General features: G+C 49.0%; 1 protein-coding gene and 1 long non-coding RNA gene across 4 annotated transcripts in view; one reads left to right on the top strand and one right to left on the bottom strand.

Annotated features, from left to right (window-relative positions):
* Window positions 1-7,066: 7,066 nt before the first annotated feature.
* Window positions 7,067-27,495, bottom strand: part of SETD2 (SET domain containing 2, histone lysine methyltransferase) — a 91,376-nt gene continuing 70,947 nt past the window's right edge. For all 3 annotated transcript variants that reach the window (XM_028750083.2, XM_028750084.2, XM_028750086.2), the window contains exons 16-22: window positions 26,773-27,451; window positions 23,971-24,105; window positions 23,075-23,214; window positions 19,646-19,757; window positions 14,846-14,926; window positions 13,709-13,810; window positions 7,067-7,943 (exon numbers count right to left, since the gene is read on the bottom strand). In XM_028750083.2, the coding sequence (XP_028605916.2) occupies window positions 7,782-7,943; window positions 13,709-13,810; window positions 14,846-14,926; window positions 19,646-19,757; window positions 23,075-23,214; window positions 23,971-24,105; window positions 26,773-27,451 (1,411 nt within the window). In that variant the 3' untranslated portion in view covers window positions 7,067-7,781. The remainder of the gene's footprint in view (window positions 7,944-13,708; window positions 13,811-14,845; window positions 14,927-19,645; window positions 19,758-23,074; window positions 23,215-23,970; window positions 24,106-26,772; window positions 27,452-27,495) is intronic.
* LOC144329287 (uncharacterized) lies at window positions 10,861-12,042 on the top strand. Its single transcript, XR_013394762.1, has 2 exons — window positions 10,861-11,407; window positions 11,693-12,042. It is a non-coding gene; the product is annotated as an uncharacterized LOC144329287 (long non-coding RNA).

The raw sequence follows: 27,495 nt of genomic DNA, 5'->3' as shown, positions 1-27,495 counted from the left end.
AGGGTCAACTCTTCTTCTTCCTTCCTTGGAATAAGAATTTCATTCTTGCAGCGCCACCTGCTGCCCATCACTGGCATTACAGGCAGCAACAGAGAACGGGACAGAGGTTGATAAAATCGTGCAAGAGAAAATGCAAATATGGCCAGAGGTAGCATTGCTCCCAAATTCCAGTTGCTGGAAAGCGCAGGAAAGTTGCTTTTGTGCTCAGATCATGCTTGTGAATTTCCAATGATGTGTATCTGCTTGGCCCCTGCGAGAACAGAAGGGGAACGATTCGAGCCGACCAGAGGGGTAGATGCATCTGGCGCGACCTGCCTCCAACCGTGGAGCTACATAAGAAGAGTCTGATGGATGAGGCCATTGCCCCAACTAGTCCAGCATCTTGTCCAGCCAGATGCCCCGACGGGAAACCTGCACACAGGATTCGAACCCAGCACCAAGGGATTTTTTCCCTCTGTCCCGAATCTTCCAACATTCAGCACCACTGGACATCCAGGAATTGTGTTGAGAGGGAGCTCTTATTTTTATTTTGATTTGAAAACACGTTTATTCAAAAGTTACCTTACAGCTCCAATCCTCAATCCCTCATCCCCGACGTTGGAAAATGTTGATCACTTCTCTTACCTGGGCAGTTATCTTTCCACAAGTGCCGACATTGATGCTGAAATCCAGCATCGCCTGAGTTCTGAGAGTGCGGCTTTCTCCTCATTGATGTGCAGAGTGTTTGAGGACCGGGACATTCGCAGGGAAAACAAAATGCTTGTTTACAAAGCTATTGTACTACAACCTTACTGTATGATTGTGAAACATGGACCACTTATAAACGCCACCTCCAACTCCTCGAAAGATTCCATCAACGGCATCTCCGAAAAATTTTACACATCACTTGGGAAGGCAAGCGAACTAATATCAGTGAACTGGCAGAAGCAAAGATCACAAGTGTTGAAGCAATGATTCTTCAATATCAACTTCGTTGGACTGGTCAAGTTGTGCGGATGCCTGATGATCGTCTTCCAAAGCAACTACTCTTTTCCGAACTTAAAAATGGAAAGCATAATGCTGGTGGTCAAAAAAAGAGGTTTAAAGACTGTCTCAAGGCAAATCTAAAAAAATGTAGTATAAACACTAACCGGGAAACACTGGCCTGCGAGTGCTCCAGTTGGAGAACAGCCTTTACCAAAGGTGTCATAGGCTTTGAAGACACTCGAACTCAGGACGCAAGGGAGAAACGTGCTAAGAGGAAGGCACGCTTGGCAAATCCACACCATGATCAACTCCAGCCCGGAAACCAATGTCCTCAGTGTGGAAGGACGTGTGGATCCAGAATTGGCCTCCACAGTCACTTATGGACTCATTGTTAAAACCGTGTTTACGGAAGACAATCTTACTCGGCTATGAGGGATCGCCAAAGAAGATGATACCAAGAAAGGCTTGGATGAATGACATCTTTTATTCTCAGCTCGGAGACGTTGCTGCGCTCGTTTCCAAAGACTGTGGCACAAGGGGATGAAAAACCCTTATGCAGATTTGGTGTAAAACCTCCTTCAAGCTCTCAGTCTCGCCCTAAAGCCTGGCACGAGCCCTTTCGTAAGAGATGAGGATCAGAGCGGCTCGAAATCCTGTCTCGGGCCGAGGCAAAAGAAGGCCTCGTAATCCGTTGGCCCAACGAGGCATTTCTGGGAGACGGCTTTCTGACTCACAAAGGCTGGAGACACGGATTAATTCCCCCCCCCCCCTTTCCTGCTCGCCCGAGGCCAAAACATTTGCTCTCTAGCGTCGCTCTGGCTACAAGTGTTAGTTATTAGAAAGTGCCCCCGCCTCTTCTCCCTTTCATTCGACTTAATAGCACAGGGCAAGAGGCTAGCAATTTTAAGCAGCTGAAAGTTTCCAGAGTCTCTTTTCTTTTTTTTTGGAGGGGTGGTGGTGGTAGGAAGGTGTGCAGAGGCAGCCCGAGAAATTGTACTTCTTTTAATTGGCAGTAATTAAAGAGACACTTAGTGATGTATGGAAGTGAGAGCTGGACCATCAAGAAGGCTGATCGCCGAAGAATGGATGCTTTTGAATTCTGGTGCTGGAGGAGACTCTGGAGAGTCCCATGGACTGCCAGAAGATCAAACCTCTCCATTCTGAAGGAAATCAGCCCTGAGTTCTCACTGGAAGGACAGATTGTGAAGCTGAGGCTCCAAGGCTTTGGCCACCTCATGAGAAGAGAAGACTCCCTGGAAAAGACCCTGATGTTGGGAAAGATGGAGGGCACAAGGAGAAGGGGACGACAGAGGACGAGATGGTGGGACTGTGTTCTCGAAGCTACGAACATGAGTTTGACCAAACTGCAGGAGGCAGTGGAAGACAGGAGGGCCTGGCGTGCTCTGGTCCAGGGGGTCACGAAGAGGCGGACATGACTAAACGATTAAACAACAACAACAACAAAGAGACACTTCTGATATACCACTTGGCACCCCATCTTCTGGCACAGCCCTCAGGTTGGATTTAATCCTTGCGATTTTAAGGCCTTTCGCCGCCCCTTCTTTGAACGGAGAGAGCTCCAGGAGGAAAGGAGGAACCTCAGTGGCTAATTCTACCCCCCACCCCACTCCTGAACCTGCTCCAATTCTTTCCGGGCACGAGAAACGCTGGCGGTGAAATTGGGGGGGGAGGTCCCAAGCAGTACGTTACTGTGGTACCTGGTTCTCAAACTTAATCCGTTCCGGAAGTCCATTCCAAAACCAAAGCGTTCCAAAACCAAGGCGCGCTTTCCCATAGAAAGTAACGCAAAACGGGTTAATCCGTTCCAGACTTTTAAAAAGAACCCCTAAAACAGCAATTTTACACGAGACCACTGATCCATAAAATGAAAGCAATAATCAATGCACTGTACTATAAAATAAGTAAGATGGTACAGTGGTACCTCGGGTTACAGACGCTTCAGGTTACAGACTCCACTAACCCAGAAATAATACCTCGGGTTAAGAACTTCGATTCAGGATGAGAACAGAAATCGCGCCCCGGTGGCACGGCGGCAGCGGGAGGCCCCATTAGCTAAAGTGGTACCGCAGGTTAAGAACAGTTTCAGGTTAAGAACGGACCTCCAGAATGAATTAAGTTCTTAACCCGAGGTACCACTGTATTGTAGATGATAACAAAAGAAATTTCTTACCTGCACTGATGATAGTCATTGTTTGGATGGGGGGCTTTTATCCATTTCTGCAGTCACACAATCAATCAATCAATCAATCAATCAATCAATCAGTAGCTGAACTGGGTTCCACACAGTCACAAAAACTAATTAACCGAAAAAGCCTCAAAAACAAAAACGCAAAATAAATAGCAAAAACAAAAGCGCCAAACTTAATCCGTTGCAGAAGTCCGTTTGACTTCCGAAATGTTCAAAAACCAAGGCACAGCTTCTAATTGGTGTAAGTGCCCCGGAAACAATAGCCGACAGCCACATCGGATGTTTGGCTTCCAAAAAACGTTCAAAATCCGGAACATTTACTTCCTGGTTTTCGGCGTTTGAGACCCAAAGTACTACTGTACTTGGGAGTTGAGGACTCAACTGTACTGGAGGTTTTTAAGCAGAAGTTGGGATATCCAGCAACTGCAGGAGATTCGAACTCGCTCCCTCAGGAGGCAGGGAGGGCCAGAAACTTGGATGGCTTTAAGAGGATTGGATTAATTCAATGGCTACTAGCCAGGATGACTATGTTCTGACTTCACGCAGCAATGCTTCTGAAGACCAGTAGCTGGAAACCGCAGGAGGGGAGTGTGTGCCCTGTGTTCGAATCCTGCTTGTAGGTTTCCCATGGTGGGCATCAGGCTGGCCAATGACCCATCAGGATGCTGGACTAGATGGGTCATTTGTCTGATCCAGCAGCCTCTTCTTATTTTGGATGACCATTGGGTCTCTTCCAACTCCGCGATACTGATTCTATGAGCAGGGTAGGCAATGTTTGCTGAGAGTCCCTGCAGAAAGCAGGCTTCTTAATATTCCTGTTTCAGCCAGGACAGCCAATTCCCCGCCCTCTCTCCCCGGGCCCTGCCTTGCGGGAAAACCCACCACCCTATCATGCACAAAATACTAGAATTCATCGGCACGCAATGATGCTGAACGTTGGAATATTTGGGATACGAGAAATGCACAGGAGGCAGTGATGGCCAACAATTTGGATGGCTTTAGCAGGCATGGCCAAACTTGGCCCTCCAGCTGTTTTGGGACTACAACTCCCATCATCCCTAGCTAACAGGACCAGTGGTCAGGGATGATGGGAATTGTAGTCCCCAAACAGTTGGAGGGCCAAGTTTGGCCATGCCTGCTTTAAGAGGACTAGACAAATTCAGTGAGTATAACATCACCAATTAAGATTGCTGGAAGAAATATCAACAACTGCAGATATGCAGGTGACACAACCTTGATGGCAGAAAGCAAGGAGGAATTAAAAGAACCTTTAAATGAGGGTGAAAGAGAAGAGTGCAAAATATGGTCTGAAGCTCAACATCAAAAAAATGAAGATCATGGCCACTGGGCCCATCACCTCCTGGCAAACAGAAGGGGAAGAAATGGAGGCAGTGAGAGATTTTACGTTCTTGGGCTCCATGATCACTGCAGATGGTGACAGCAGCCACAAAATTAAAAGACGCCTGCTTCTTGGGAGAAAAGCAATGACAAACCTAGACAGCATCTTAAAAAGCAGAGACATCACCTTGCCAACAAAGGTCCGTATAGTCCAAGCTATGGTTTTCCCAGTAGTGATGTATGGAAGTGAGAGCTGGACCATAAAGAAGGCTGATCGCCGAAGAATTGATGCTTTTGAATTCTGGTGCTGGAGGAGACTCTTGAGAGTCCCATGGACTGCAAGAAGATCAAACCTCTCCATTCTGAAGGAAATCAGCCCTGAGTGCTCACTGGAAGGACAGATCCTGAAGCCGAGGCTCCAAGACTTTGGCCACCTCATGAGAAGAGAAGACTCCCTGGAAAAGCCCCTGATGTTGGGAAAGATGGAGGGCACAAGGAGAAGGGGACGACAGAGGAAGAGATGGTTGGACAGTGTTCTCAAAGCTACCAGCATGAGTTTGACCAAACTGCGGGAGGCAGTGGAAGACAGGAGTGCCTGGCGTGCTCTGGTCCATGGGGTCACGAAGAGTCGGACACGACTAAACCACAACAAAACATCACCAGTGGCTACTAGCCATGATGGTTCTGCTCTGCCTCCACAGCCAAAGGCAGCCATGCTTTTGAAGACCTGTTGCTGGAAACCTCAAGAGGGGCGAGGGCTTTTGTGTTTGAATCCTGCTTGCATGTTCACCATCCGGTCAGCCTCTTTGAGAACAGGATGCTAAACTAGATGGCTTGATCCAGCAGCCTCTTTTAGCAAATGACTTATTTTCCTCTCCTATCCCTTGCTACCGTATTTTTTTGCTGTATAAGATGCACCAGACCATAAGATGCACCTAGTCTTTGGAGGAGGAAAACAAGAAAAAAAATATTCTGAATCTCAGAAGCCAGAACAGCAAGAGGGATCGCTGCGCAGCGATCCCTCTTGCTGTTCTGGCTTCTGGGATAGCTGCGCAGCCTGCATTCGCTCCATAAGACACACACACATTTCCCCTTACTTTTTAGGAGGGAAAAAGTGAGTCTTATAGAGCAAAAAATACGGTACTTTCCAATTTTAAAATGCATTTGCCATTCGGTGTGACTCGGGACAGTCGCCTCTAGCAGGGCATGACCCACAGAAACAGAGGAGAGGGCCCTTCCTTTTCTAAGCAAGCCCATATAAAACACTGGCCTGCGAGTGCTCCAGGTGGAGAACAGCCTTTACCAAAGGTGCCGTGGGATTTGAAGACACTCAAACTCAGGACACAAGGGAGAAACGTGCTAAGAGGAAGGCACGCTTGGCAAATTCACACCGTGATCAACTCCCGCTCGGAAACCAATGTCCCCACTGTGGAAGGACGTGTGGATCCAGAACTGACCTCCACAGTCACTTATGGACTCACTGTTAAAACAGTGTTTATGGAAGACAATCTTACTTGGCTACAAGGGATCGCCAAAGAAGCAGCAGCTCCCAAATCTTGGGTCGTACCTATAGCATGCATTTAAAGCAAGTGGCTTTACCCAGGGAATCCTGGGAACTGTAGTTCTGCCCTTGCAGAGCCACAATTCCCATCAGCAAGCAACAGTTCCCAGGAATGTGATGTAGCATGAGGACTTAGACGCCTAGGGTGGAATCTGACGTCTGGTTATGTTGAATGTCCCATCTGTACAAGCATATATCAGTTTGCCAGAGAGAATGACAACCTTCCCCTCACAAACTGTACTGCTGGAATTCTTCCGACAGCCCCAGAACCATAGCTGTCAACTTACAGATTTGAAAATAAGGGACCAGCAGCCTCGAAAATAAGGGATCAGCAGCCAAAATGAGGGATTTTCAGAGCACAGGTATGTTCGACTTCTGAGCCCTTCCGAGCCAAAGGCAAAAAGCCCAGCCAGCAGCCAAACGAAGCCTCAAGCAGTGGTTCCCACAGCGCAGCAACCCAGCAAAGGGGATGCAGCAAGGAAAACCACCGTCACCTCTCCGCTGGGAAGCGCTGAGCAAAGGCGAGTCCCCAGGCAACGCAGCCGACTTGATCGGCACAAGGCATGCAAGCTCCACTCCCCAGTTGTTCTTAAGACTCCTTATTGGGTGAGCAACGCAGCCAAGCAACACAGCTGGAGCCTCCCTCCTCCCTGGCCGGCAGGGAGGGAGGGAGAGGAGCTGCTTCCTTTGAAACCCGGGAAATTTAAGGGACATCATCAATAAGGGACAGCAGTGGGACACAGCGCTGGGATAAGGGACTTTCCCACCAAATAAGGGACGGTTGACAGTTATGCCCAGAACCTATTTCAGGAGGTGGGTGGAACAGCCTCGCTGTGGAAGTGCTCACACAGGGCGTTCGTTGGTGAATCTTGCCTCCTATTTTCTTTAAGAGAAAGGCTAAGGTAAAAGCCATCTCAAGGATCATAAACTTCCACTGCGGAAAAAGACACCGCTTTTTTTCCAAACGCTGCACAAAAACCCAAGAGCGGCCGTTGTTCTTTCATTGCCGTTTTATTTAATTTTTTAATTTTTTTCTTTTACATAAAAACTTCAGTAAAAATTGGATAAAGTAAAATGATTTAAGCAGTAAAATCAATCTTATCAACATAGCACGCGGCTTGCCAGAAACCCTGAGGCAGCCTGTTCGCAAATATTTACATGATAACAGAGTAACCTTGCAGAGAACGAAAAAAAAGAAAGGGAAACGGAAACAAACAAAACAAAAAAAAACCCACCCCACCCCTTTCTCAAAACTATTCTTACAAAGTGTTCCCATGATATCAACACGTTTCGGGCTAAAGGGGGGCGGGCAGGGGTGTGGGAGAACTCAATATATTCACATATACGTTAAAATATGATACAGATCTCGCGGGGGAGAGACGAGACGCGCTTTCGAGTTTGTTGCGCTAAAACAGCACCAAACGGACCGGAAGTTCCGGCTTTTCTTGCAGAGAGGGAACGAACGATGGGGTGAGTCACAACTGTACCATGGGGTGGGTGTGTTTGTGCGAGTTAGTTTCTCCCCCCCCCCCCCTCCTACACACACACACTGCAGTTTCTGCCTGGCCTCCTCAAACCCGACTTGGAAAGATCGAGAGAGAGTGAGAAAGAGCCGGAAATCCTGTGGAAAACAAAAGGAAAATAAGAAGTGTCCTTGTTAGGGGAGCTCCTAGAGCGGAAGAGAGGGTGCCTTTCCCGCCGCGACTGCTACTCCAAGTCCGTGTCCTCTTTGGGCTTGTAAACGGACCCAAATTTCTGCATATACTTCTTGATGTACTCCTTCGTCTTGTGTTTCACGTTCTCGTTGCACTCGAGGTCTTCAGGGTTTTTGCAGTACTTCAGCTCCTTGTTCATGACTCCGTGGGTCAGCTGCAGGAGAGGAGAAGAGGAAACAGACAGAGAGGGCGGGTTAAGGAGATTGTAGGGATCCACTGGTGAAAGCAGGGGGAGGCTCTCTGCAAAGGCGGAACTGTGCTGGGGAGGGGGAATCAGGGCAAAATAAGGCCCCTCGCTCAAGGGATGCTTCGGAAAACCTGTTCCCTTTCGTGCCACCCAGGTTCAAGGGGGAAAGCTCCGTCAGCTGAGTCTCATCAGTGGGAGCGAGATTTTAGAAATAAAAAGAGCGTTGGGCGTTTGTAAGGATGTTGCATCTGAGGAACAGAACTCTAGTCTGTGAAAGCTTAAAAAGGTAAAGGGACCCCTGGCCGTTAGGTCCAGTCGCGGCCGACTCTGGGGTTGCGGCGCTCATCTCGCTTTACTGGCCGAGGGAGCCGGTGTACAGCTTCCGGGTCATGTGGCCAGCATGACTAAGCCGCTTCTGGCGAACCAGAGCAGTGCACGGAAACGCCGTTTACCTTCCCGCCAGAGTGGTACCTATTTATCTACTTGCACTTTGACGTGCTTTTGAACTGCTAGGTTGGCAGGAGCAGGGACCGAGCAACAGGAGCTCACCCCGTCGTGGGGATTCGAACCGCCGACCTTCTGATCGGCAAGCCCTAGGCTCTGTGGTTTCACCCACAGCCCCACCCACGTCCCTGTGAAAGCTTAAGTTGTGATGAATTTAAAGTGCCACAAGTCTCTATGTTGTTAAGGCGGCCGACTCGCCTTTGTTGGAGGTTTTTAAAACAGAGGTTGGATGGCCAGCTGTCAGGGATTATTAAACTGTAACTCCTCCATTGCAAGGGGCTGGACTGGATGACCTTTGGGGGTTCATTTCAACAACACGATTCCATGTTTCTATGAAAGCTGAGAAGCAAACATTAGTCAGCGTTACGGAGCACAGGATGTGCTTTATAATAATAATAAAATTTATTTATACCCTGCCCTTCCTGGTTCAAAAACCAGGCTCAGGGCGGCTAATGACAAATCCAAAACACTTCATTGTAAAAGCTGCATAGAACACAGTATAAAAAATGAATAACAATAAAATTCAAAGTTCAGAAATCAATTTAGGGGAAATCCATCTAATAAACATTAGATGATCACCAAGGCTAGCTGGCTGAATTAGTCCTACTTGGGCCAGCGAGGAGACCAGGGGAGAATTGGCTGTGGGGTCTCAGAGCGGGTGATCTTCATAAAAGGGGAGGGGGAAGGAAGAGAAGGGAAATAAAAGATCAGTCTGAATTCAAATTAAAGGCCAGGCGGAATAGCTCTGTCTTACAGGCCCGACGGAAGGAGATTAAATCCTGAAGGGCCCTGGTCTCATGGGACAGAGCATTCCACCAGATGGGAGCCATCACTGAAAAGGGTGGTGCCAGGGATGCTCAACACGCTTTGCAAAAGGGGATCTTTCCCCATGACCGACGTGACACGGAACGGGGCCTTCTCGGTGCTGGCACCCCTCTTGTGGCTCAGAAACATCTGCCAAGCCACCTGCACACTTGGGTCTTCCACCAACAGGGTAGAGAATCCTTCCTGTTTTAATCTTTCTTCTTCCTGATTATCCATACTGCTGCAGTGCCTTCAGCACCAGTCATAACTCAGAGCAGCCCCACTGAAATAAATGGAATTAAGTCACCTGGTTTCAATGGGTTACTCAGAGCAGGACTGATGTTGGGCATCACCCACTTCTTAAAAAACAATAGCCCTTTGTGCTGGTTTTTAAAAAGTTCTTTTGAACTCCCTTTTTGTAAGCTGCTTTGTGTGTGTCCCAATTTTATTTTTAAAAAGCGCAAGGAAGTGTGGTCCTCCTCAGAGGCAGCTTAGGGTCAAGGTCCCAGCTCTAACCAGGGGGAAAGAAATCAGAAAATGCTTGATACTTTATTGATTGATTGATTGATTGATTGATTGATTGATTGATTGCATTTAAACCGTTTGGCTGTTTTTGTTATTTTAGTCTACCAGTTAATTTTTATTATTAATTTTATTACATTTATATATCACCTTTTTCTTCCAAAGGAGCTCAGGGTGGTGTACTGTATTTTTCGCTCCATAAGACACACCTAGTTTTTAGAGGAGGAAGGGGGGAAAGCCCCGTTTTTTGGGGGGATCAGCTCACCGTTGTGCAGCTTCTTTTGCAAAGGGGGAAAGCCCCCTTTTTTGAGGATCAGCTCAGAGTTGTTGAGCTTACTTTGCAAAGGGAAAAAAATCCTGTTTTTCTGGGGTTCAGCTCACAGTTCTGCAGCTTCTTTAGGAAAGGACAGGGAGCCGTTTCTACAGTTTCCAGACAGATAATCTAACCAGCCAGTCACATGTCGCTCTGGATACAAACAGCCTCCGCCTGCAGAACATTCAACCATGGAGGCCTGGGCAAGGGAGCCAGCGACCGACCACACATTCACTCCATAAGACGCACAGACATTTCCCTTTACTTTTTAGGAGGAAAAACTGTGTCTTATGGAGCTAAAAATACGGTATGCGGTCCCTGTTGCCCCCATTTTATCCTTGCAACAACCGTGCAAGGTAGGTTAGGCTGAGAGATGGTGACTGGCCCAATGCCACCCAGCAAGTTTCACGGCTGAGGATTTGAACCCTGGGTCAGTGGCGGAGCTTCATGCTCTGGCACTGGGGGGCGGAGAGCAGGCGGGGTGGGGCTGGCGTGCGTCCCAGGGGCGTGGCGCACGTCCTGGGGGTGTGGTGTGCCACCCATAGGGGCATGGCGCCCAGCACAGGCGGGCAGCCGCGATGGCACCGTGCTGGGATTGTGCTGCCAGGGGCGGTGCGCTCCCACCGCACGCCTCTTCCTCCGCCAGTTGCCTGGGTCTCCCAGGTCCTAGCCCAGGGGTCGGCAACCTGCGGCTCTTTAATGCCTTTGCCGCGTCTCCGGGGCGGAGGCGAGGGGAGGAGGCGCATTTTCCGCAAAGCCATTTCCGAGCTAGAGAGGAGAGGGGGTTGCGAGCTAACCCCTCCCACACTCCACTCGCGGGGGCTGGCCTTTTGCCCCCGCGAGAACAGGGGAATCCCCGGGCATGCCTGCAACCCTGCCCGCCAATCGGCGGGGCCGGGGAGGCGTGGCCTAGCCCATTTAAGGCCAGGCACGACCGGGGACCGCCCTCTTTGCCCCGTTCCAGCTCGCACCCTCTCCCTTCCTTCCCCTCGCGGTGTGTGGGATTCCACTCCCGGCAGTCCTTCTCTGCCGTCCTCGCTGCTTTCCTCCCCCCCCCCCCCCGCTTTCCTCCCTCTCTAGCCTCCTCTAGGCGTGGGTTGAAGCTGCGGCGTCCATTTCTTTAAAGGGCATCGATAAGGGAAAATCGTCGGCGCCATCTTTGTGGGCGCACGTGGGAGTCGCGGGAGCGGCCATTTTGGTTGAGGGCTGTAAGCAGGCTGCATTGAAAGGGGGCATGTAAGCTGGTCACTGTTTTGAAGGGGAGTGAAGAACACACACTCAAAAAAAGGTAACTTGTTAATTTAACGTTTATTCTATGAGGAGGAGTACTTCTGAGGGGTCAAACAAAAAAATAATAATAAAGTGTCAAAAAAGTTATTTTTATAATGACGAGGATGACATTGGGCCCTCATTATTAATTATTATTTACATCAGGCACTGATTATGATTTATGGTACACTGGGGCCCTGATTAATTTTCTATGGCATTTTGGGGCATTGATTATTGGGCATAGCAAATTTTGCTATGGGGCCCTCTGATTTCTAATTACGTCCCTCTTTTGGACCCCCAGTAGGCCAGCCATGGATAAAGGCAAGAAAAGAAAAATTTCTGAAGAAAACAGAATGTTTAATGATACATGGACAGAATCATTTGCCTTCTCTACTGGCAAGACTGGTTTACCAGTATGCTTAATATGTGGTGAGAAATTTGCAAACAACAAAAAGTCAAATATTGCAAGACATTTCCAGAATAAACACACAGCCTTTGCTGAAAAATATCCAGATGGAGATGAGAGACGAAAAGCCATTGCAGAACTTATGAGGAAGGTTGATAGGAGCAAAAATAATTTCAAGAATTGGGTGAAGTCTGCAAATTCCACAACATATGCTAGTTTGGTAGCCGCTCAGGAAATAGTCAAGCACGGTAAGCCGTTCACAGTGTTATATTTGTTTTAAATGTCGCAATGGTTTTGCGGCTCCCAGTTGTTGTTTTTTCTTCGGAAATGGGTCCAAGTGGCTCTTTTTGTCTTAAAGGTTGCAGACCCCTGTCCTAGCCCAACCAGTATGCCACACTGCCTCTCGTTGCTTGATGGCTGGCGGGACCTTCTCTGCCATTTCCCCCTTCCAGAGCAGGAGCCTGACAGCCGCAAGCCAAGCCAGCCGCTCTGGTCAGCAGCAGGAGATGCAGCGGTCAAGTGCAGGCCCCCAACTGCCCAGGGTATCTTCAACACCCCCCTGGGGCTGCTGGCTCTGGGAACAGAGGTGCTGGCTGAGCGAGAGAGCGCAAGAGATCAGTGCTCAGAAGACAGAGGGCCTCGTGCGGGTCCTCTTACAGAAGGGGAAACTTGGCACGGGCTTCAAAGGCAGCACTCTGTCTCCAAATCGTGCTGCTGGCACACACAGTTCCCATTTCCACTCTTCTAGCTCAAAGGCACACTGAGTTTCTTTCCCCTCTCAACGGCCCCCACACTTACGGCACTTTTCCGCCCGCCCGCCCCAGCTTTTTCCATCCCATCCGCAACTCAAGCCTAAGCAAGCAAGTCTCTGCAACCATCTGGCCTCGCAAGCAGCCAGGTGGATTCCTGCAAATGGCTCTTGCCTTGGAAACGATTCCCACCCTCCGCATGCCAGAGGAGTTTCATCGGCAGTAGCTCCTCCTGATGCAAACTCGCGAACATGCTCCTCGCTGATTTGTCTAGGCACCTGGTCTTCAAGAGATGCTCCTGGGGGAAATGGGAGCAAATGTCCAATCCTGTGGGCACCCCTGAAGCAAGAAGATCCCTGCAGTATTCCCAAGGTCAGGCCTTCAAAGGAAGGATAATCCAGGAAATCTTCTGCTTTTAACCCAGGTTTTTTTTTTCCCCCTCCAGGCTTCCTTCCCCTTAAAGCTCATTTCCTGGCCTCAGCTTGGCCGGAGTCACTGGCAGCTCAAGTGGAAACGGAGATGAAGAAGAAGAGTTTGGATTTGATATCCCGCTTTATCACTACCCGAAGGAGTCTCAAAGCAGTTAACATTCTCCTTTCCCTTCCTCCCCCACAACAAACACTCTGTGAGGTGAGTGGGGCTGAGAGACTTCAGAGAAGTGTGACTGGCCCAAGGTCACCCAGCAGCTGCAGGTGGATGTGGAGTTTGGAGTTTACAGGGTTAAAACTCCTTGGTGTCCTGTATCTGGGAGGGGCCTGACGCAGGGCCGTAGGTCACTGGCTTTGTCTGTGAGAGTTGGTTTCACTTCTGACTGAGAGACGCTGCAAAAGAAGCTGCGTGTGCACGGAGAGATGTTGGAAAGCTCTGATGGAATGAGACTGATTTATGGCTTGTAAATAAACGCTTTTAGAGATAGCAACGAACCGTCTCTGGACTTGATTTATCCCTCTATCTCACACGGACGGCAGGACCGCTGCGACTCTGTTTTCCTGCCCAGGTCAGCCTCAAGCCCCAAGCAGAGCTGCGCAGGGGAAGCGCTGACTGGACGGCAGGATTTAATTGCCAAAGTGGAGGAGTGGGGAAGCAAACCCGGTTCCCCAGATTACAAGACTACCGCTCTTAACCACTACACCACACTGGCTCTCGAGGAAAAGGCATGCCATACCTTCCGCGCAAGGTGCTTGAAATCTTCGGTTGTGGTTATCCGCCCAACTTTGCAGTCTGGCTTGCGGTAGGGGTTCAGGCATTGCACAATGAACTGGGACATCTGGAAAAAGGAGGGGGGGGACATTAAATGACAATCCTTAGTTAGAGCCACTGACAATTTCTCCCTAATTCAGCAAGGGAAGAGGGGGGCTGGGCTGGGGGAGGGAGGGAGGAAGTGCGTGCAGGAGCTGTTGGGACGCATGAGCAAAAACCTTCTTGAAACATCTTCTCAGTAATAATAATAATAATAAATCATAATAAAAATTTATTTATATCCTGCCCACCCCAGCCAAAGCTGGGCTCAGAGAGGCTAACAACAGTAAAATAATTCCGCATTCTAAAATCAATTCATTATAAAATCAGTTCAAATCAAATTGATGTCAACCATTGGGCTAGAGTTCTGTGAAGAATTACCAAAGGAGGGGGTCAGGCTGTGCCTTGGCCAAAGGCCTGGTGGAACAGCTCTGTCTTGCAGGCCCTGCGGAAAGATGTCAAGTCCCACAGGGTCCTAGTCTCTTGTGACAGAGCGTTCCACCAGATCGGAGCCACAGCCGAAAAAGCCCTGGCTCTGGTACCTTGGTTTTCGAACAGAATGAGAAGTCCATTCAACTTCCAAAACGTTCTGAAACCAAGGCTCCCAATTGTGCAGGAGCGCCAGAAAAAAATAGCAGAAGCCGCATCGGACATTCGGCTTCCAAAAACAAAATTGAAAACCACTTCCAGGTTTCCATCGCTCGGGAGCTTAAACGTATGAGTACCAAGGCGTTCGACAACCAAGGCACGACTGTGTATCATTTGGAAAGTTGGTCCAGGACAAGTTGCTAACCACTGCAAGAATGTTGGGGTGGTATCCAACCAAGTGTTACTCAGAGTAGACCCATTGCAATCAACAGCCTTTAGTCATGTTTACAGATTTCAACTGGCCTACTCAAAGTAAAACTTCATTGACTACCACCCCTTAATCTGGCACTACTGTGGATCTTTCTCAAACACCCACTAATTCAAAGGGTGCTAGAGGAACCCACCCACTGCAGCGCCAGTAACTCAGCCCCAGAGGAGGAGCAAAAACTTCGCTCACTCCGAAGCTGGATCTCACCTCCTTTCGAAAAACTTCCTTGCTCTTCTTTGCCAGTTCGCTGGAAGTGTCTGCTTCTGCCGTTTTGGGTTTTTTGGAAGACTGCAAAGAGACAGAAAGGATAGAAGATTCATTTTTGGAGGTGCCGGTTTCATTTCACGGAGAGAATGAAATTCATGTGATGCCCTCTGAGTTCTTTCCCTTCTTAGCCTAGGCAGCAAAAGACTGAAGCAGATCTCTGGTACATGTCAGCTGAGACAGAGAGAAATGTGGAGACACCTGCCCTGGGAATTCAGAACATCCAGACTCACACTTTGCATGATGAGGTCGTGTTATTTTAGGGGAGCATGTTGAGAAGAGGGTGCAGCTCAGAGAGGAACCCTCAGACTTCTCTTGCCAGATCTGTCATGCTGGGTTGGATCCCAGGGTATGAAAGATTAGCAGCTGGTGGGATCAGAGCTGGTTTGAGGGGCCCAGTGACATAAAATAAGGTGTTTGACTTATACAGTCAAACGCTCAAACTGCAGACTTTTAACAAATGCATAGACAATTTTGCTACTCAGCACTGACGAGAGGAATGAATTCTGCTTAATTTAAGGTGCTTTAATTTATTCTACAATTATGTATCTATGGACAGCCTTACATTGCCACGAGGCATGCAAATATGTTTCTCACATTGATTACGCTTTACACGGCACCAGCTGAGTCCACGGCATCTTGCAAAGTTGCATAGGCAAAGGCAGACAAGTCCTTGCCACCAAACAGCTTGCAGTCAAAAATAGAAAGCAGGGAAAACAAACAGATGTCAGGGGAGTAATTTGGTTTGTTTCAGCTGCAGGGCATTCTTGCCAAGTTTGGGGAGCAAAAAGTCTTAGAGCAGTTTCTCAAAGCAGTGCCTTCTGCTGAAACGTGTCCAAAATAGACTCTACAAATTTGAGATTTGAAATGCGTATTGAATTCTGAAGGAAAGCTTTCGGTTCCCTAGGGATTTCCCATTTAATACATTTGCTTTTTCTGGATCGTCAGGTTTAAACTATTCCACAAAAGGGTTTTTTTCCAGTTCTTCTGAACATTTTGGTGTTTTATCTATACAGAATCATATAGCCTCAGTGGATCCCAAAGACCACCTGACTCAAGCTTTCTCCAACCCCGTCTTCCTCCAGCAGCTTTCGATTACAACTCTCACGAGCCGAAGCAAGCATGTCCCATAGCTAGGAATGATGGGAGCTTTAGACCAAAGCAGCTGACGGGCATTGGTTTGGGGAAAGCCTATTTAGTCCACCTGATGCCACCTCCCTGTTCGTTATTTACTATCACTTTCAGAAGGTCTTTCTCAACATCTTATGGCTTACACCTTCAATGGCTGCGCTCGTTTCTCTCTGGTCGGGGACAGAGGGTGGCGCTTGGGGGGGAATTGTCATCGCGCCACTCCTTGGTGTGTGGAGTGCCTCAGGGTGCGATTCTCTCCCCGATGCTTTTTAACATCTTTATGCGCCCCCTCGCCCAGCTTGTCTGGAGTTTTGGGCTGGGTTGCCATCAGTACGCCGATGACACCCAACTCTATCTGTTGATGGACGGCCATCCTGACTCGGCCCCAGATACACTGACCAGATGTCTGGAAGCTGTGGCTGGATGGTTACGTGGGAGCCGGTTGAAGTTAAACCCTTCGAAGACAGAGGTCCTATGGCTGGGACGGAGCGATATGGGATTGAGGGGGCAACTCCCATCTCTTGCGGGGGTGCAATTAGTGCCAGCATCGTCCGTTAAGAGTTTGGGTGTAATCTTCGATACCTCCCTCTCTATGGAGGCGCAGATTACAGCTATAACAAAGGCGGCATTTTTTCATCTCCGCCAAGCTAAGCAGTTGGCTCCTTATCTCTCTCGCCCTGACCTAGCCACTGTGATCCACGCGACGGTCACCTCCAGACTGGATTATTGTAACTCGCTCTACCTGGGGCTGCCCTTGAGACTGACCCAGAAACTCCAGCGGGTGCAGAATGCTGCGGCGAGACTCCTTATGGGGTCTTCGCTGCGAGATCATATCCATCCGGTATTATACCAGCTGCACTGGCTCCCGGTGGAGTACAGGATCAGGTTTAAGGTGCTGGTTTTAACCTTTAAAGCCCTATACGGCCTAGGACCCTCGTACCTACGGGACCGCCTCTCCTGGTATGTCCCACAGAGAAATTTACGGTCTGCAAATAAAAACATCCTAAAGATCCCAGGCCACAGAGAGGTTAGGCTGGCCTCAACTAGAGCCAGGGCTTTCTCGGCCGCAGCTCCAATCTGGTGGAACGCTCTGTCACAAGAGACTAGGGCCCTGCAGGACCTGACATCCTTCCGCAGGGCCTGCAAGACAGAGCTGTTCCACCAGGCCTTTGGTCAGGGCGCAGCCTGACCCCCTCCTCTGGCAATCTGCACAGAATTTTGCTTGATGGCTGCCATTAATTTGATTTTAATTTGATTTAATTAATTTTATAATGAATGTTTTTAGAATGTTGGACTATTTCGATTGTTGTTAGCCGCCCTGAGCCCAGCTTCGGCTGGGGAGGGCGGGATATAAATAAAATTTATTATTTATTTATTATTATTATTATTATTATTATTATTATTATTATTATTATTATGCTATCTAGTAAATAAATGGAGTGGACTAGAGGCTGAGTGGGACGCGGGTGGCGCTGTGGGTTAAACCACAGAGCCTAGGACTTGCCGATCAGAAGGTCGGCGGTTCGAACCCCCGCAATGGGGTGAGCTCCCGTTGCTCGGTCCCTGCTCCTGCCAACCTAGCAGTTCAAAAGCACGTCAAAGTGCAAGTAGATAAATAGGTACCGCTCCGGCGGGAAGGTAAAAGGCGTTTCTGTGTGCTGCTCTGGTTCACCAGAAGCGGCTTAGTCATGCTGGCCACATGACCCAGAAGCTGTATGCCGGCTCCCTCGGCCAAGAAAGTGAGATGAGTGCTGCAACCCCATAGTTGGCTACGACTGGACCTAATGGTCAGAGGCCCCTATACCTTTACCTAGAGGCTGAGAGAGGTGCACAGCGCCATCCAGCAAGCCTGTGGCTGCGTTCAAAGTGGGTCCTGGTCTCCGGCCTCCAGCACTTTGCTCATAGGTCTAACAAGCCCTTGAACCACAAAACTGAAACTGGATCTCCAGGACTCTATTAACTGCTCAATGAAAAGGAAGATTAATCCCCCCCCACAAGCTGGGGTCCCATTGGGGAGCGAGAGCACTCTCCTGAGAAATTTGTTCTGCACTATTTCTAAGGCTGTTAGCATTTGGGTCCATGCCCCATATTGCTCTTCCATAGAGCATTTGGGAAACCACGTTACTGGCGAAGATTTTCGGCCCAGGTTCTAATAACTGGCCACCCAGCGTAAAAGAGAATTTCATTAGTGCCCCACAAGCTTTCTGCGCTTTGAGTTTCGCAACCTCGATGTGTCCCTTCCATGATAGTGTCTCAGTGAAAAGAACACCCAGATATCTAAAGGAGCGTATCTGCTCCAGATTCTGCTGGTCCATTTTCCATTTACAGTGGTACCTCGGGTTACATACGCTTCAGGTTACATATGCTTCAGGTTACAGACTCCGCTAACCCAGAAAGAGTGCTTCAGGTTAAGAACTTTGCTTCAGGATGAGAACAGAAATCGTGTGGCCGCAGCAGGAGGCCCCATCAGCTAAAGTGGTGCTTCAGGTTAAGAACAGTTTCAGGTTAAGTACAGACCTCCGGAATGAATTAAGTACTTAACCTGAGGTACCACTGTATATCTGGGGCTAAGCTTCCCAAAGACCAACATTTTGGTCTTGGAGTAATTCACGCCAAGCTCTTCTCGTGTGCAATACGAGCTAAAAGCTGTGAGCAGATTTTTAAGACCTAATCGAGAGAGTGATAGGAGCACCACATCATCGGGGTTCAGCAGACAGGATATCTTCCTATTACTAATTGATGGAAGGGGGATTGCGCTTGTGTTAAATGTGGCACCATATCATAAAAGTTAAAAAGTGTGGGAGCCAATATACAGCCTTGTTTCATGCCTGTTGATGTCGTGAATGGTTCCAATAAGCTTCCCCTTAAGTCCACTCTAATTCTTGTTTCGGTGCCACGATACAATTCGCAAACTAATAATAAGAGTCGTTTTCCCAAAGTCTACCACCATAAATCTCCGTATCTTTAAGTCGTAAATAAATAATCTTCTACTTTTCTAATATGACTTCCATCTACCTCACTACGGGTCCATTCTTCCTTTTTTTTAAAACTGCGTCCTTTTTCACCTTATCAATAATCAGCTTTATATACATTACATTATCCATCTGTCTTGCAATTTGCGAAAATTAATCGAAGCACACCAAGGATTTTATTTGGGAGCAATGTGTTTTTTTTAAGTACCCTCCATAGCAGTCCCACTCTTTTTTTTGGGGGGGGGGGGTTGTTTGATTCCTGATTATTTCTCTCATTTTCCATTCATTCAGCGCTCCTGGTGCAGAGGCTGTCAGAGCGGAAGCAACAGCACCATGGCTTGCAGGTGTACCTCTAGCCACAAGCAGATTTTGGTTTGCCACCTGAGCACCAACAGGACTCGACACATTACAATGATCACGTGCAACTATAGTTCTATACTACCTTTGGTCTGGAGGTTGTTATGCAACAAGTCTGGGCAGATCAGCTCTGTGGCCTATTAGAAAACTTAACTTCATTTTCCATGTCTGGAGGAGATAAATCACCTTTTGAGCTAGGAACCTATACTTATCCTTAGTTTGCTAGGAACAAGCTGAGTTACTACTATGCAGGTAGTTTCACCCGCCAGACAGGTGAACTCACCTTCATGGGGTTTTCGTCGTAAGTTGGGGTTCCAAGATCCATTTCAGCTTCGTGCTCAAGGCTGGCATCATCTTCCGGGCTGTCCCAATTTGGAGGGTCCCACTGGGTTTGCCTATAATAATAATAATAATTTATTATTTTTACCCCGCCCATCTGGCTGAGTTTCCCCACCACTCTGGGCGGCTCCCAATCGAATGTTAAAAACAATACAGCATTAAATATTAAAAACTTCCCTAAACAGGGCTGCCTTCAGATGTCTTCTAAAGACAAGATAGCTGCTCATTTCCTTCACATCTGAAGGAATGTGGGCGCCACCACCGAGAAGGCCCTCTGCCTGGTTCCCTGTAACCTCACTTCTCGCAATGAGGTAACTGCCAGAAGGCCCTTGGCGCTGGACCTCAGTGTCCGGGCAGAATGATGGGGGTGGAGAAGCTCCTTCAGGTATACTGGACCAAGGCCGTTTAGGGCTTTAAAGGTCAGCACTAACACTTTGAACTGTGTTCGGAAACGTACTGGGAGCCAATGAAGATCTCTCAGGACCGGTGTTATATGGTCCCGGCAGCCACTCCCAGTCACCAGTCTCGCTGCCGCATTCTGGATTAATTGCAGTTTCCGGGTCACCTTCAAAGGTAGCCCCACGTAGAGCACATTAGAGTAGCCCAAGCGGGAGATAACTAGAGCACGCACCACTCTGGCGAGACAGTGGTGCCTACAGAAAGGAGACCATGATCCATGAACAGGAAAGACTTCTCTGACCCTATAGACAATCAGGACGCCACAGCAAAGGTGTAGCATGGACAGGGCGAGGGGAGCTGTTGCCCTGGGCGCATTTTGCTCCTCATGCAGGCTTTGCGGGTCTGATCCCGCACCCCAGCCTCGCAAAGCAGCATGAAGAGGACGCAAGAGCCCTGCACCCTTCCAAGAACCCCAATAAGAGGGATTGGAAGGGTGAGTGCCTGCCCTGCTGCATCATCCTCACATCGCCCTTCCAGGCCGCACAAAGCGAGGGCGAGGCTGGGATCGAAGGGCCCATGGCTGCTGCATCCTTCTCACGCCACCCTCCCCGAGCTGCTGGTGAACGCCCCCCCCATCACACATGTACCCACCCTGAGCGCCATGAAGACACCCTCTGTCACTGGCCGCCAGCTGTAAGGATCAGCCAAGGTTTGAATTCTCAAAGGAAATCCTGTCCGAATATGTGATGTGGGAAGGGGTTTCAGGAGGGGCTTGGAAGAAAGCAAGTGCTTTCTCCTACAACGGCTCCTCAAAGCATAAGAAGCTAGCTAGTGCTAGATGTCCGAATATCTGGTTTCTCTTAATGCACGTGTTCAACAGTGGTTAGCACCAATTCTAAAGGAAGAAGTGGTCTAAGGAACAAAATACAGTGGAGGCTCAGGTTGCGAACGTGATCCGTGCGGGATGCACGTTCGCAACCCGTGTCTGCGCGGGTTGCGATTCAGCACTTTTGCGCATGCACAAAGAGCAATTTAGTGCTTCTGTGCATGCGCAACCACTGAAACCCGGAAGTAACCCGTTCCAGTACTTCCGGGTTTTGGCAGTCTGTAACCTGAAAAACGGGACGCGGGTGGCGCTGTGGGTAAAAGCCTCAGCGCCTAGGGCTTGCCGATCGAAAGGTCGGCGGTTCGAATCCCCGCGGCAGGGTGCGCTCCCGCTGCTCGGTCCCAGCGCCTGCCAACCTAGCAGTTCGAAAGCACCCCTAAGTGCAAGTAGATAAATAGGGACTGCTTACTAGCGGGAAGGTAAACGGCGTTTCCGTGTGCGGCTCTGGCTCGCCACAGCAGCGATGTCACGCTGGCCACGTGACCCGGAAGTGTCTCCGGACAGCGCTGGCCCCCGGCCTCTTGAGTGAGATGGGTGCACAACCCAAGAGTCTGTCAAGACTGGCCCGTATGGGCAGGGGTACCTTTACCTTTACCTTTAACCTGAAAAAATGCAACCTGAAGTGTCTGTAACCTGAGGTATGACTGTAAAGTCGTTGGTGAATACTAGCCTTGAAGCCAGCTGCCTCTCAGCAAGGTGACCTGTAGTGGGATGTGAATGCTGCTGTAAGGAAGGCTTCTGATTAAAGCTTTAGGTCTCTGACATTAAAAAAAATGATGTACCTGAGCACAGCGGGCCAAAAGATAGTGAGGCAAGTACTATTTTATTTTTTAAAGGGAGTTCTAATGCTCTTAACTTGGCTGAACAAACCAGACACCTTGCACTTCCTGCCACAAAGGTTGCGCTGACCCCACAATCAATGCTGTGTGCACTACAGAACAGGCAGGGGCAAAGTCACAGGAGCCTGTGGGTTGAGGGGGCTTCAAGGTCAACAGGCTGCGGGTCTCCTCCTCCTTGCCTCTGTGATAGGAATTTTGAGGTCTTAGATATATGTTAAATGTTCATAAGTGTACCAACCAAGCACGTACATAGATCAGCACAGGAAGACCGACCTGGAACCATTTTTGATTCCCAAACTGACCAAATGTTTTCTCTGCAAGGTCAAAGTGGAAAAGCCTCCCCATTGTCTTTTCCTTCACAAATCCTGTCTTAAGGGCACATTTAAGATATGAATAGGGTGTAAGCCTGTGACCTGGCCCAGGAACTACCGTATTTTTTGCTCTATAACACGCACCCGACCATAACACGCACGTAGTTTTTAGAGGAGGAAAATCCGTAGGCATGCCACCCGTAGGAATTCCCTCCATAACACGCACAGACATTTCCCCTTACTTTCTAGGAGGAAAAAAGTGAGTGTTATGGTGCAAAAAATACGGTAAGTATTTATCATTACAAAAGACTGGCCAGGCTCCCCAGGCAATCCAATCAAGTGACCTGCCAGACAGGAGATAAACAAGGACAGGAGGAAAAGCAACATTCAAATTTCTGTTTTAGATGGCCTTTTCTGTGATGTAGTTATGATGTATCTGGGGGTCTTGAGCTCCAGGGCAGGGAATTAAAAATGTCTATATAAGGCCTTGAGCGCCATTGTTCTGGGTTCTTCCTCCTTTCCTGCGTGTGAGGGAAGCACCCTGTTGCAACAGATCAATAAAGATCAAGCTTGCTAGCTGCTTTGCTTCTCAATATTCTCTGGTTGGCCTCTGTTATTTTCTCCTACCATTAGGGAACCTTCGTAAGGACTCTATATGGGCTCTTGGATACCCCCCTAAGGGAAAAAGAGCAGATTTTTGTTTTACAACACCTCAAAGCCACCGTATACGATGTGCCTTACGTTCTCAAATGATAGTGTTTCACTGAGCTGAGCGTTTCATTCAGAAAGTGATTCCCTATCAGCTCAGTTTGCTCAGTTCAGGTTCCGCGCACCCAGATCCTCCCCATCATGTGAAATACCCAAAACAACAGACATAAAAAAAGACAACAGGTTGCTGTAGGCATAAATAGTAGAACAAACATGAAGAGGTCGCTCACCTGGTGGCCACGTGATAGTAGTAGATCTTCCCCTCAGGATCTCGGGCGGTTTTCCAGTTCGGAGGGAGGACAATGGTTTTGGGTTTGGGGGGAGATGGCGGGGGCAGGTCCAAGAGGTTGTTGGTGACCACCAGCTCCGGCTGGAAGGGGTGAGACAAGGAGAGAAAACATGAAAAATACTGATCTGTAGCAACGGAACTGAAAGAGGGCCAAACGCATCAAGAAAAGGGAGAGAAGTGGAGCATTTTCTTAAGCGAGTTAAGGACCACAACCCATTCCTGATTAACCTTGAATCTTCTGCTATTGTTCTGTCCAATAATTTTTCAGGACATTTGTATAAAATAAAAATAAAAATCCTCTCTCTGAATAGTAATACTCCAAGGATCCAGAAATAGCGACATTGGTGTGAAGTGCTATATTGGAGAACAAAGCTGCCCACAATCTTTCAACTCTCTGCCTTCTTCTTAGTTTTATAAAACAGAGTTAGAGCCACTTGGCTACACTCTTCCTATGCAGAAAGCATTTTGATTAGGAAAATGCAGGAAATCGCTCACACAAGTCATTCACAAGCCAATTTTTATGCATCTTCTTCTACTTTTGGTAATTAAATCTGCTAAGGTTTTTAAACACGCACCCAGAGAAAGGTTGTGTTTTATTGGAGAAAACAGATCACAGGGCCAAGACACTGAGAACAGTGTTTTTTATTCCTGCATCGCACAAATGATGTCAGATTTTCAAATTGGCATTTCAGTGACCGCCCCTCTCACTTGAACAACTGGACCTAATCTCTTTCATCTGCAACTTGTGAGAGCAGCAGGTTTTGCGAAGGTTCATTCCGGTCGGCTAAGAGGAGGCCCTTCTACAAGTCCAAGAAGACCACACTCCCCAAACCTTACCTGCTGTATAGGCGGGGGCTGTCCTGTGGCTACAATAGTTGTCACTGCCGTCGAAGGCTGCACCACAACGCCCTGGGGATGAGCAGTGTAAATCTGCTGCCCCTGGATATACTGGAGACCTGGCTGTGCGTAGCTCTAGGGAGAAAACAAGAGAGCAGTGAGAGAATTACTTGGAGAACCCCACTAGTGCTTCTGAAGGAGGGGAGAAGAAAACAACAGCTTCTTCGAGACAAACAGCTGGGTGTCTTCCATACTGCACTGTAACAATTTCAGTTGTTATTATTATTAATTATTATTATTATTATTATTAATTGAATTTATATACCACCCTATACCCGGAGGTCTCAGGGTGGTTCACAGAAAAGATCAACATAAAAACCACAGTATAATCAAAATAAAAACAACAACCCAATAACAGCGCCTCCGTCAAAAAAAGAGTAGTCCTGTGTTTCCAGATTTAACAGATACTTGGCAGATCTGCATTCCACCGTTTTTTAGCATCAGCAGCTAAAATCTCAGGCGCTGTTGTGACAAGGATGCTAAATCAGAAAAGCTAAAGAATAGTTTGAGGTCAAATTAAGCCTGTGCAAAATGCTTACCCATCGCTGAGTAACGGCAAGCAGCCATTAAAAATAGAGAGTTGGAGCAGGACTTCCAGGGCAGAGGAAATGACGTCTAGGCAACACATTGCACCTCTTGCATTGAGAAACTGAGCATTGCAAAGAAGCCCAAGAAGCTACAATGCTTGCGCAGACCAAACACCCAAATGTATAGTCCTTTTATGCTGTAGACAGCATAAGGCAAAACAGCTATTTCAGATTAATAGAAGTCAGTTGCCACAGTCAGTTGCTGAGGCTGAAGTTCTATCCCATTGCAATTATATAGTTACTATGCTTCTTGCACCCTAGAAGTTCCTGATGAATCTATTAAACTGCAGGCACATAGGCTTACTATGGTGCCAAGGGGACAGAGAGGCTATGGGCTCACAGATCTCTTCCCTGGCCAATTTCCACTTCTCTCTGCCAAGCGGGCAGTAGATACTTGTTTATTTATTTCATAAAATTTATATACCGTATTTTTCGCTCCATAGGGCACACCGGGCCATAGGGTGCACCTAGTTTTTTTGGGGGGGAATAAAGGGGGGAAAATTATTTTCCCCCCCAGCCCCAAAGAGCAAAGAAACCAAGACAGCCAGTGGGATCCATCTTTAGCCACGCACAACCTCCCCAGCCAGGAGAGGCTACGCGCAGCTTTGGCAGAAGCCAAGACAGCGAGCGGGATGGATCTGGCTCGCTGTCTTGGCTTCGATTTTAGCCGTGGGGCTGGGGAAGCCTGAGCTTTCCCCGACCCCAGAACAGGTCCGGGAGCGGCAGCAAGGTTGCACGCAGCCTTGCTGCCGCTCTCGGAGCTTGCAGGCTGGGGGAGCATTCCAAAGGTTTGTGGATAGCTGCCTGAAGCCCGGGGAGCGCAGCGGGAGTTGGCACTGTGCTCCCCAGGCTTCAGGCTGCTATCCGCAAGCCTTCGGAGCGCGCGGGGAACTCCTGCCGGGCTCCCAAGGCTTGCGGATAGCTTCCTGAAGCCTGGAGAGCGAGAGGGGTTGGTGCGCACCGACCCCTCTCGCTCTTCAGGCTTCAGCGAAAGCCTGCATTCGCCCCATAGGACGCACACACATTTCCCCTTCATTTTTGGAGGGGGGAAAGTGCGTCCTATAGAGCGAAAAATACGGTACCGTTTGTCCGTAAAGAAACCTCGAAGTGGATTACAAAGGACAAACAGTAAAATCAAAGGGTGTTTGTGTGTGAAATCCACACTCATATTTTAAAACATACAAAAGTTAAGTTACAAAAGCAGATTAAAATGACACCAACTTTCTAAGCATCTGGGTAGGCTTGGCTAAACAACATTTTTAGCAGGTGCCGAAAGCAGAACAGTGTTCTCAATAACTGTGCTCTCAATAGACAAGGAGTTCTCAATACGCAGGCAGTGCCACATTAAATGGCTGAGTTCTTACAAATACAGAACAAGTATTATGTGGCACACATAGCAGTGCCAGTTCTGCTGGGCACATGTGGTAAACCGGTCCCAGGTTCTTAAGGGCTTTATATACCAATAGTAACACCTTGAACTTGGCCTGGTAGCAAATTGGCCACAAGGGCAGATCTCCGAGCAGTGGTGTGATGCGCTGACAAGGCCTCGCTCCTGCCAGCAATTGTGCTGCAGCATTCTGCACCAACTGCAGCTTCTGGATCAAGTGCAAGGAGATCCCTGCCCAACTTTACTGAGTAGTGAGTATGGAATAAAGGTAAAGGGACCCCTGACCATTAGGTCCAGTCGTGGCCGACTCTGGGGTTGCGGGGCTCATCTTGCTTTATTGGCCAAGGAAGCCGGCGTGCAGCTTCCGGGTCATGTGGCCAGCATGACTAAGCCGCTTCTGGCGAACCAGAGCAGCGCACAGAAATGCTGTTTACCTTCCTGCCGGAATGGGACCTATTTATCTACTTGCACTTTGATGAGCTTTCAAACTGCTAGGTTGGCAGGAGCAGGGACCGAGCAACGGGAGCTCACCCCGTCACGGGGATTCGAACCGCTGACCTTCTGATCGGCAATTCCTAGGCTCTGTGGTTTAACCCACAGCACCACCCGCGTCCCGAGTATGGAATGGAGCATCTTAAAAAACAACAACTCTTTGTTTCCCAAAATGCAATGGACCACTGTACTTCTTAAGCCTTGGAGAGCACACCTTTGTGAAGGTTGTGTCAAAAAACCCAAAATCACTTGGGGCCATTGCACCGCGCGATTTACCTGCACGATGGGTGGCGTGGTCTGCGAGTAGGGCGACGCGACTCCGTAAACAGCCTGGCAGGCCTGCCCTTGGTAGTAGATGGCCGGCTGGGACTGGGCTGGAGAATAGGGCGGCTGCACTGCTACCGTCTGCTGGCTGGAATCCCAGACTCCATAGCTCTGTCCTTGCACCGGGGCCTGCACCGGCAAGACTGTGACGCTCTGCTCCTGGTGGACCACCGGGTCGCCCTGCGTTACGTACTGCGGAGCGGACACCTCCAGGGTGCCTGCTGCTACGTGCTGGACGACGGGCACCGGCTGAGGGGCGGCCAGGGCCGGCTCGATCGTATGCCCGACCAAAGTCTGAGGGTGCTCGTAGGCGGCCGGGGAGCACATGGGGTCCATGCTTGGGGTGGGGAGCAGCACCTTTCCGGCATTGGGGTTGCTGGGGTCCACGTAGGCCTGCATGGGGTAGCCGGGCGGGTAGCCCATGAACGTCTGGTGCGCGACGCTGTACCCCAGGGAGTCGTAGGGAAGAGGGGAGGCCATCCCAAGGGTCTGCAGTTGCTGCTGCTGCTGCTTCTGGGCCTCGCGCTGCGCAACCTCCTGCTCAAAGAGCTTCCGGCGCTCCTCCGTGGACAGCTTGTTGCGGTCCTTGATCCGGACTTTCTTCTTGGAGGTGGTGGCTGGTGTGTCATATCTGGGGGAGAGGAGACGAAGGGAGTGTCAAACAATCCTGGCCTC

The sequence above is a fragment of the Podarcis muralis genome, chromosome 12 (assembly GCF_964188315.1).
Source record: "Podarcis muralis chromosome 12, rPodMur119.hap1.1, whole genome shotgun sequence".
Lineage (NCBI taxonomy): Eukaryota > Metazoa > Chordata > Lepidosauria > Squamata > Lacertidae > Podarcis > Podarcis muralis.
Note: the sequence above shows the minus strand (reverse complement) of the source record. Positions and strands in the feature narration are given on the sequence as shown.